Genomic DNA, 11,142 nt, shown 5'->3' with positions numbered 1-11,142 from the left:
CTTTGGAATGATCTTGGGACTCGGATCAAGAGGGCATGTTGACGGGGTGGATTTTGGTTTAGGAGAGTATGATAGAAGTTGTTTGAACAGAGTGTACCCTGGAGACTTGAAGAGATTTTGAAAGCACTGATACAGACTGCGGTGGGGCATATGATACGGTTCAAGTGTCCTAAATTGTGGCCCTACAGTGATTACAACCCCGGGCTACGCTTACAGCAATAGATGAGTATCGAGTTGACTGAGTTCCAAGAAGCAGAAGAGGCAATGAAGATCACAGCAGTATGTTCTTCTTCAGCCTGGCCTGGATTGTAAAGTTGATGTTGGAGTAGGTGCAAACACCGTTGAGAAAGTGGGTCATAGAGTGATTGATGAACAGATTCGGGAAGTCAAGATTTGGGCATTTGTAATCTTTTATCTTTCGTCGCGTGATTAATCACTTGTGAATCTGAGGTTGAAGGATTGCCTTTAAATTGGTCATCGCCCACATGAAAGTGAAGTCGTATTAAGTCAAGACAAAACCTCAATGGCATCCTTGGAACCTCTGCTTCACAAATCAAGAACGGTTTTAGTGCATCTTCTTCAAGCCATCGATTCGACCCCGGCGGTTGCTGCGACGCATAAGTCACATCTTGGAATCCAGGCGTTCGCAAAGAAGTATCTCATGCTGAGACAGCTTGCACACCTCTTCAATCGGCGTTCGTGGTTGTTTTTGTGATCACAAGATGGGAACAAGACCTCAGACTCTCTGAGGAATATGATAGCTTGAGTTGCTTGCTGGTAAGAATGGAACCAAGACCGGGCATATTCTCTTCAAGATCTGGATCCCGAAGCTCCAACCTACAAACGGGACTTGCGCAATGGCCTTGATATGTTTTGACGGATCCCCATGGGTTCAGACAATCAGGGCAGGACCGCTCAGCCCGGCTCATCCCAGCTCATCACTGTTGATGAAGTTGGATGATGGCTCAGTGCTCCTGAGGTTGACACCTGAGTCTGGCTACTGGGGTTTAGGCAAACTGGGCAGGCTCAGCGTTTCAATTTTGCCTGGACAGAATTTTCACAGTTTTTTTGATACTTTTGTGCAAGAGCTTTGGGCCCCCAACGTCGGGGGCCTTCTCCACGGGCACTGTGTATTGCATTTATATTGGCTTGGTATTTCTTTCAGGAGTGAATTTCTTCACATATATTTGTTTTCTCAGTTAAAAATTGCTCACCATTGTGTATATTATATTTCCTAATTTGTTTCGTAGAAGCTCTTTCGCTACACAAGTTGATCAGCTGAAGGAGGCGACAGACCAAATCAAATCAAATCAGGCCTTGGCAGAACTTCGTCAGATTCAACACACCCCGGTCACATTCATTGAATCAATGAAGTCTCTCAGCGACAATCTGATTCTCAAACCAATAGACTTTCTTTCTCTAAGAGAGTTATCGGGTGTGTTGAAGACTTGCACGGAGCTGACAGAGTCATCAGCTACTGTAAGCCTCCTGGCGAAAGTATTGGAGAACACTGATTTGGTCTCCGACATGATGCGCCAGCTCAACGGCAAAGGACACACCGAGCTTGAAATCTTCATGCGCGAGGTGAGTAAGGCCACTGCCAAACGTTTGGGCAGATTTTGATTTTCAACAATTAACATGTTATTTGTGAACTACATAGTTCATTTTCTGGTTCAATCGTCAGGAAGCCACCAATGACATGCACACCGCCAAAAGAATTCTCGACCGTCATCGCGATTCGTTAAGTGTCCTATCAAGGTCTATCACAAGTATCCTTAATACAATTCAAATCACGAACAAAGCCAACGAGGACGCAAGGTACCACCTTCACATCATGGAAAGGAAATTAACTCAAAGTTCCATATTCAGCCGCATCACAGACGCTTTTGGTTCAACCAGAAGTCAAGACTTGAATCAAAATCTACAATCAATCAGAGGGATACTGAGCCAGACGCACGAGATCTCCACGTTTTTGAACAATACAAGACCTCTTCTAAAGCTATATCAGGACAACCTTCATTCTTGGCTGGTGAGTACTAATTTGGATTATGTTACGCTTCTCTGATACTAATCATAAGTCATTGATCAGAGTGTGATAGTGGACCGCATGAAAAACTCCAAGAACGCCCATGAAGTTAACATGCAGTGTCTGATACTGCTAGATGCAATACGCAGTCATGTCGGCCAGTTATCGCCAGATCCACCATCGGAAAAAATTGCATTGGGAAGTGTTCTTGGTGACTAGTAGGCGTTGTATGCATTGATTCAGATTATCTCGTCCACTGGTTGGCTGCGTGAGCTCGTGTTGTTATTGTAGTTTAAATCTTCATGTTCTCCTTCACTACTGCGTCTTACAAGCTGGTAGTGACTATTTCAGCACATGAAAGCTCCTCCTATTTTTTGATCAATCACCGCTATGCTTGCAATATCATTCACCCCACCCAACTTTAGCTCTTTACCCTAGGTACCCACCAAATTCAAGCCCCAAGCTTTGAGTCATCAAAATGCTCTTTTCTTTTGTTAAAAGATCACACATTGTCAAATCTATTACTTTAAGAAAAGTATTCACACACAATCTTTAAGTACAAATTTTCACCTCTTCAAAATCGAAAGATTCAACGTCCTTCCTATTGTGAATTCAAATCACCTGGTATGCCTTTTTCGAATGGAACAGTACCCATGTAATTCATTTATTTCTGTTCTTTTGGGAATTCGAAGTCAAATATATTGTGGTTCCCTTACCTTTCAGACTTAAACTGGACGTCGACCCACTGTGAGCCTACTCACATTTTAATGTTTTTATTTCATCTGCCTCGCTTGAGGTTCTTTCACTTTGTAGAATTTTTTCAAACAAAATCTTGATTTGGCGGTATACTTGAGCAAGGAAGTGTAGGTTTTGTGTGTCAATGAATTCTAAACCCTACCTCAAAGTTGCTAGTTCGAACTTTGAACTTTGAAGAAATCCGAACTTCGAAGAAATCCGAACTTTGAAGCTCGAACTTCAAAGCTTAAAGACTTTGAGCTTCATTCCAAAACGCTATGAAATTGAAACTTGAGGTGAAATCCGAAAAGTTGGAAATTCAATATTGGTGAGCTTCAACAAAGAAGAGGACTATTTGCCCACCGATTTTTACACTTTGATCTTGTCGTGTCTTCAAAATTGCTACAAATTTTTCCAACCATATTAAGAGAAAGAGAAAGACTTCAGATTCATTGAGATCATGTGAGAAACGATTTTAAAAACCACTACACTTATCCATTTCATTTCATTTAATCAAGTATGTCTTCCGACTCGTTCAAATACTCTTGAAACAGGAGCCATGCTATATCCCATCTATTCCATCCTGATGATGCGTCCACAAGTTGTACATTGTCCACTCTTGATAATGTATCCATGCATTCTCGTGCCTTGGTTTTAAATGGCTGCCTGAAGGCGGGTTGTCATGATGATGTACCAATTCCTACCTTGTCTCTCTATGTCTCGTTTAAATGTGTAATTTTGACACATCCGTCAGGCAGCTTTCAATTTCATCGATTTGGACATTTTCCTGCTAACCGGGAAATTTTACTATGGTCATAACTCATGTTCTCGTACTAATCATGTCAAAAATAAACGTAAAAATGGTTAGTACCCTCAGAGCTCAAAGACTGTTTATGCGCGCAATGAGTCAAATCAAGGGATTGATATTATCAACACCTAGCAAAATTACAAAGATTTAGAAACTGTGGGTCGTATAATATTTACAAGCCAGTATATCTTGATCCTAGATCTTTACGGTTGTGAAGAGGACCTTCATGAGAGGGTCAGAAAAGAATTATCCAAGATGCATTCCTTCATTTCAAGACTTTCCAAATCTTTCCTGTCAAGTGAGCGCAGCCACACGTCACTGTAGCAATCTTTGGGCAAGCCTGCGGGCCATTGTGACTTCCCCCCTTCTGGTCGATAGTTTGAGAGAACACGCTTCGCGGGTTTCCGTCCAGGCCGCCTCGGGCATTCCTCTTGTCTCATCTTGTGGTAACTTTCATCAATGTTTTCCACGAGTGATGTAGCCAGGGAGCTGCGCCACACCGGGGTGTGCCTCACTCGGTCTTTGTTCAGCACGTCTTTGTCGGACTCGTCTGACGAGCACAGTCGTTTGTCTTCAAATAGATCACTGAATTTTGCAAAGGCCGAACTTTCGACATTTCCACACATCTCCTGTCTTCGTTTTGCAAGCTAGAGAACAAGATAGAAAATGTTAGTCTTGAACTTATCGTGGTACATCCAAAAGCCCAGAACATACTCGTAATCTTCTTTGTTGTTGACGGTCTCGTTTTTGGTCCGTCTGAAGTACATCTTCATTATTGCTGTATCTTCTCATATGCTTCAGGCGGTACTCAATATGCACTTGCATTAGTTTCATGATACGTTGCGGGTTGTGGTCCACGACATGATACTCTTGACATCCGTATGCTCTGTTGAACGTATCCGTGCAGGATGCAAGAACCCGTCTATTCCAATCCTCTGCGTTTATATCTTTAGCTGTGCTCAAACCCACATAAGGAAGCCCATATTGCTGAAGTCTACGTCGGTAGTATTGTAGCATACCAGATGCTTCATGTTCGATTTCTTCAGGTTTCCAAGTTGGTCGGAGTTGATCCTGTCTGATCAGGTTGGGGACAGCCTCTCCAAGTGGTGCAGTCTCGTAATCTACAGTGAGCTTCGGCAGGTTTTCGAGGTCTGAGTGTGTTGGGGATTTTGGGAAGTCTACTTTAGAGCGACCCACCCCTGCCATCAGTCGGAAATGCTTCTGTACCTGAAGTGCCTGTGCCAACATTACTTTCAGTTTGACGTTCAATGTGCTGCTTAACAGCTATTCAATCATTTAGGACTCACTGTTTGTTCATCAGCTTCTTTTACCTGTGGAGTCATTGACCTTCGTTCTTGCCGAAGACTTGGACGCTTTGGTTTTTTGGGTGCTTCGTTGGATTTCCTCCACTTTCGTTTTCTTGAGACAGGCGTGGTCGTGCCACTTCCTGTAGCAGAAGGCCCATTGGAGTTGATACGTGACGTTGATGGAGAAGTTGATTGATTGTTTTCCGGGTTATGCACCGGCGTTGATTGTTGCGAGGGTCGTTGGGAAGCGCGATCCGCAGAGGTTGTGCATTGGAAAGATGAGGTGTTATTAGGAGAAGTCGGTACGCTAGTCTGTGATTTGCGAACTAGAGCTCTCAGCACAGATGCAGATCTTTTGGGTGCCGCGGTATAGGAGACATCAACGTGCTTACATCAAAACGAACCCCACGTCCGCCTCTCGCCTCTTCCTCGCGGTATCCTGGAGTTGAATGATTATTTTCCGGGTTATGCACCGGCGTCGATTGTTGCGAGGGTCGTTGGGAAGCGCGATCCGCAGAGGTTGTGCGTTGGAAAGATGAGGTGTTATTAGGAGAAGTCGGTACGCTAGTCTGTGATTTGCGAACTAGAGCTCTCAGCACAGATGCAGATCTTTTGGGTGCCGCGGTATAGGAGACATCAAGGCTCCTTACATTAAAAAGAACCCCACCTCTGCCTCTCGCCTCTTCCTCGCGGTGTCCTGGATGGCCTTGCATTTGTGCCGTGGAACTATGTGATGATCCAGACTGCAAGCTGTTTGTAAAATCAAGAAACCCATCCGAGTGTTCTTCATGGGGTGATTCTTGGAATTGAACGAGTGCTTCACGAGATCCTTGAGGAGCTTCTTGACGTGAGTCAGGACAGGACAATCCGGAAGAGATTTTTTCTATGGCCGCAGATTGGTCAGAAATCTTCTGCCGATTCTCTTTGTCACAATTTCTCAAATCCAATATTTGAAGGCGCAAGTCTTCAGACACCTGTTGAATGTGATGGATTCAGGTAGGGCTCAAGCGTAGGATAATGAGCGATACGCAACACGCACATCAGAAGGTTTATCTTGTACTGCTTGTCGTTCAATTGTGATTACTACCTGTCTTTCAACTGCATCATCTATTGTTTTCCTGAAGGCAGAAAATCTGCTGTTGAATTCGTTTTCAAGATCCAGCTCTGGTCCTTCAACCTGCAAGATCTTGCTTTGCTGAGCCGAAAGTTCTGCAGCCTATTGAGGCAAAGAAGTTTTTGCCTCAGTAAAAAATCAGTTCACAGAAGGGGAACTTGTACACTTACACTGGCCAAAGTCCTTTCTTCTACCATTGAATGAATCAACTTTAGCATTTCCTGTTGAAATTTTTCAAACTTCTCGGCATTCCTGGCTTTGCGCTGGGCTTCAGCTTCCTCTGAGAAGGATTCGACAGCAGAGACTCTGCGTTCAAGATGATCTTCAGGCTTCAAAAGGGATCAAGCACGAGCACGAACTCATCAGAAGGCTGGCTCAAAAATATCGGATAGGTATTGGTGAAAGAATAAAAATTTGGAACCAAACCTTATCAATTTCCATATCATCGCAAATCTGTGGGACCTCGTCCGAAAGTTCGAACTTTTCGGAAAATTGTTCGATAACATTCTGCTGCTTATGAACAAAGCTTTTGAGTCCCTGCACTATCGTTTTCAGTTCTTTAATTTCCAAGGCCAGAGGTTCAACCTCATCATCCATCATAGTTATGTCGTGTGATGCATTTTGATTTGTCAGCTCTTGATGTAGAGTTGTAATCTCCCTGTGGACAAGGTTAGCCATATTCTTGCGATCTTCATCTCTCGCACCCTCCATAAGTTGTTGCTGAGCTTTCAAAACCGCTTCGACTTGGTTAAAAATTTTCTTGATAATCTCTTGTTCTTTTGCAAACAGTTTCTAGAAGATATGCGGGAAAAAATAGTTCAATTAAAGAAAGTTCGAGTGGTGTTGATGAGATAAGGGGCAAAAGGGAATAGAGGGAGAGTATAGTAACCTCTTCAAACGTCACCGCAGCTACATCTTTGCTTGCCGTAGTGGTTGAAAGCTCCTTGGATTGATTTGATGTGACCAAACCCAACAGGTCGGACTCAACTTCTTTTGCCTCTATATCATCAATCTTGACATCAATTTTTTGCATTCTTCCCTCTATGCCCTCGATCGTAGAAAGAAGGCTTTGAATTTTTCGGGTGTCCTGTTTGTCACGAGCAATTGTCTACGCATGTGGAAAAGTCATTGTTAAGCAGATTGGTCAGAAATATGAATACCAGTAAAAAACCAAATTCCAAAATGAACCTCTTTTATGGCTTCAATGTTCTCTTTACAGTTCTCGAGATCGTTGTACCACACAGGACCAATGTCTGTACTCTCGCTTTGCACCTGTCAAGACTTTCTCTTTAGTTTTGTTCAAAGTTATATTCATCATAAAATCAAGACTGACCGGGATTCCGGAAGGCTTTGTAAGTTTTTTCCTTATCTGTTCCATCTGCGTGAGTATCATACCCATCATCACCTGAGAAGGAGGAGCATATCAGTGAAGAATATAAGTCCGACAATCTTTTTACTTACCTCGTTGTCGAGGACCTTTTGCCCCAAGGCCATGACATGCACATTTTCATCCATGACAGCAACAGCTTAAAGTATTTGTTCTAAGAGTGAGATTTGGGGATCAGGTGTATTTTGTGTTTTGATGCTAGGTGTAGCTTATGAAATTGGGTCGTGATTGACGGGTTGCCAAGAATACTATTCGATGGGTGATAGCAGTCTCAAGTGATGTATATACTGTTTATATAGAGTAAGATTGCCTTTGGACTTTGCCATGCTGTGACTGGTGTTGCTAGCTCGCACAGGCATACGCAGCCGCGTTTCCTGAGCAATCAACAATGTCTTGAGATTTGAACGCATCTGAATGATAGGCGTAATTCGCCTTTGTGTTTACTGAGTATCAGTTCGAAGCAGCAGGTATTCAACAAACAACGGGATGCGTTATGAGAAGGCTTACGTATACTCTACGCGGTCTGAAGTTCCGGTACAAGTGCGTACTCGAAATATACGTGACATACGAAAATTTTATCACGCATCACACTTGGCCAAGCTGATCTATAGATGAGTCTTGAGGATGCTTTTCGAGGCTCCAGTTGAGCCTCATTTTGGCCTTTCGAAGCGCGTCGAGGACATTGTGTTAGTAGGCAAGTCTGTGCGAGACTCATCAACGCTTTGTGTTTACTGACTGTCAGTTCGAAGCATATATTCAGGACATACTCAGCTGTGTTTTCTGAATAATAGACAACACCTTGAGATTTGAACATATCGTGATCTTAAGCAAGTGCTCAGACTTGGCCAAGCTGATCTTTACATGAGTCTTGGTAATATCCTTTGGATCTTCCAGTGAAGCATGATTGTGTTCTCTCAAAGCACGTCAAAGTCGTGTTGGGTGTATGTATACTGAGTTGATGTGCACGCACGTCAGCAAGAAGGTACTTCCAAACACTCATCACACGCTCAACTCCTCCATCACATATCTATAATCAGTGACTTCGACAAAAATCGACGCGTTCTCTTCCAGTTCAGCACAATTGTCACCTCTCGAAGCACGTCAAAGTCACAGTGCTACAGCCTATCATACATGTCTAGTTCGAAGCAGGCGAAACAACGGGAGATCTCCGTTTTCCAAACTTCACGTATAGCCTCTCATGTTACTAAGTCAGGATTTCTGAAAGTCGGTACGTGTATTGATAGACGGGAATAGGCTGAAAAGGGCTTTTGGACAATGGTAGTCGGGTACGCAAGGAGGTCCATTCGTCAAAGACAAAAATTATAACCCATCTAGCTACTAGACGATGATCTTTTCATATGTCTTGTGCGGATGGAGATCTAGGAGGATGAAGAAATTGGCTTCCCTAGCTTCTCAAGTTCCCTCTCGATTACCCGATTTCTTGACGCATCGAATATATATAAGTCTTTACGCTAGTTTTTGACTAAAACCTTCCAAAGAAGGGGTTTTCTGTTTTTTCTTGTTGATATTTTCAAAGACTTGATATGTTCAACATCAAGGAACCAATACAATTTGCAAGATTGAACAGGAGTAGAAAAACCCCAGGCGGTTTCGAATTGGATTCAAAATGCCATGGTTTAATCCGCGAGAATACGGTGATCGCTTGTAATACATGCAGTGGCCAGTCGTATGAGAAAAGTTCACATACGACCTGTAGATTGGGTTCGAGATAATCAATGAAATCACAGTCACAATTCTGATTATTCATGAGTATTCATGTAATCAATGGTGTAATGTTTATATAATTGGGATCATTGGAAGGGTGGTGTTATGACTCCACAAACAGTACGAACTAAACCTCATTCAGACCTTTATCCAATGCAAGCTCATTGTTAGTCAGTTGCGGGTCCTGGGATCATTTTGATTACTTATTCACATTGTTGCCATCAGGTTTATTTACAAACAGCCTAAGTATTGTGTCTACCAGTCTTTTTCAAGGTGGCCTATCAAATGATGCAGGGAATGGATGAAGCACAATATCTTTCTACTGCCCAAACAACAAACGAATTTTGTATCAAGTGGTCAAAAAAGGTTCAAAAAAGATCAAGTTTGAGTGCACAAAAACTTGCTCAAGTTGATGATTAGTGTGGTTGGCTGCTTAATCCCAAAGCACCCGTCAGGGGCATCCCAAGCCACTCCTTGAGCAACGAGCTCATCAACTCGCACCAGTTCCTTCTTTTTGGGAGAGCTGTACACAACCGTCATTCTGGCGTTCGGCCAATTGTCAAGTCCATGCTTGGCTTTCTCGGCAGCTCGAAGCTCAGAGAATTGGATCACTTCGAACCATAGTTGAGCCTTTGGATTGTTTTTCGGCCCAGGTTTGGTTATGAATATCTCGTTGATTCGTCCCCACCGATATGTCGTTGGCCCGCGCGCATCTTTAAAGTGATACAGAACAATACTGTTCCCCTGGTGATGATCCCAGGTCAAGTAGGATATGCCACCGTGATTTACCATTTTTTTTTGGTTGACCATGCGTCCCAGCAATATGTGATGGGAGGGAGGTGGGGTTTTGTAATGCCGAGTAGCCACAACAACATGCCCGCATCCTAACTCCTTCATACGCCGCGCAAGATTCTCATGGGTGACATAGTCCAGGGTCTCTGCTTTTTTTTCGTCATAGCGATAGGTGGGTTCTTCATCTAGATCAATGGTTGTATGCCCGTCAAATTCAGAAGTACTACCTCGTGGGCCACCACTGGGATCCAAAAACTTCAAAAGTCTTGTCGCGATGGCTTTTGGAAGATCTTCACACAGTATTTTCAAGACAGGTCGTAAGTTCTGCCCCGTGGTCCATATCTTGATTCTTGTCATTTCGCATGAATCTATGGTTTATTCGTCAGTCCAGTCTGTATTCTAGTCAGTAAATCAACTTGCGAACTTACTAGGATGGTTGTTGTTGGGAATATTCGCCAGCACGCCATTCAGCCTCTCAAAGGACCATGCAGTCCAGAAAGGAGCAGGACCAAAGCGTCGAATGCACTCTGGGAGATGAAGCGCCATGTGATGATTGGGTAGCACAGGCAGCGATCTATAAAGTTTAGAATATCCGTTTCGATAGCTTCGAAGGTGATATCGGAGGGATCTGACGTCATTTTCCGTCACTTCCACCCTTCGAACAATATTCACTACACTTATAAGATGGAGGACATTGCGAACAAAATCGCGGTCTGTGAAATTTGCTGCACCTTCTTCTTTGTTCAGGACAGAAATGATAGCAGGAATTATCATGACCTGAAAAAGAATTACCCATTCGTCCGCCTTCAATTTCCCACCCTTCCGCGTGCCTACAGTACTGGGAACACGTCCAACCCAAGATGGAAGGCGGATATTCTTTGCGATATCTTGCAACACGGCTAAGTTTTGGTTTTTGTCGAAGAACTGGAAACCAGGTTCATCTCCATAGGCCTCTTCATAGTCAGAGAGGTCGTCGTCCAATGCTTCGTCCTCTGAAAAGCCATCCGTATCTTCTTGGCTTGCGTGGTCATCTTTGAGGGATGTCTCCGGAAATTGATCGCTCTCTAAATTCATATTTTCAAGTGCAAACAACAATCTATCATCATCCTCTGCTGATAGGTATCCCGTAGCTGGGAGTGATGATTCGGAATCCGAAGTTTCGGCCACTGCATTGCCTGAATCATCCATCTTACGAAGATCGGATGCCCCTGTCTCTGTATCTGAGCCTTCGCCATCTCTATTGTCCAT

The 11,142-nt window shown here is 43.5% G+C and overlaps 1 protein-coding gene across 1 annotated transcript; it reads right to left on the bottom strand.

Moving 5' to 3' along the window:
* Positions 1-9,480: 9,480 nt before the first annotated feature.
* MELLADRAFT_111630 (uncharacterized protein) lies at positions 9,481-11,142 on the bottom strand (the record flags this gene model as incomplete). The annotated part of the gene is made up of 2 exons (XM_007415942.1): positions 9,481-9,846; positions 10,357-11,142. 2 exons carry the CDS (start codon positions 11,140-11,142, stop codon positions 9,481-9,483), a joined length of 1,152 nt encoding a protein of 383 aa, XP_007416004.1.

Source organism: Melampsora larici-populina (genome assembly GCF_000204055.1).
Source record: "Melampsora larici-populina 98AG31 unplaced genomic scaffold MELLAscaffold_55, whole genome shotgun sequence".
NCBI lineage: Eukaryota > Fungi > Basidiomycota > Pucciniomycetes > Pucciniales > Melampsoraceae > Melampsora > Melampsora laricis-populina.
Note: the sequence above shows the minus strand (reverse complement) of the source record. Positions and strands in the feature narration are given on the sequence as shown.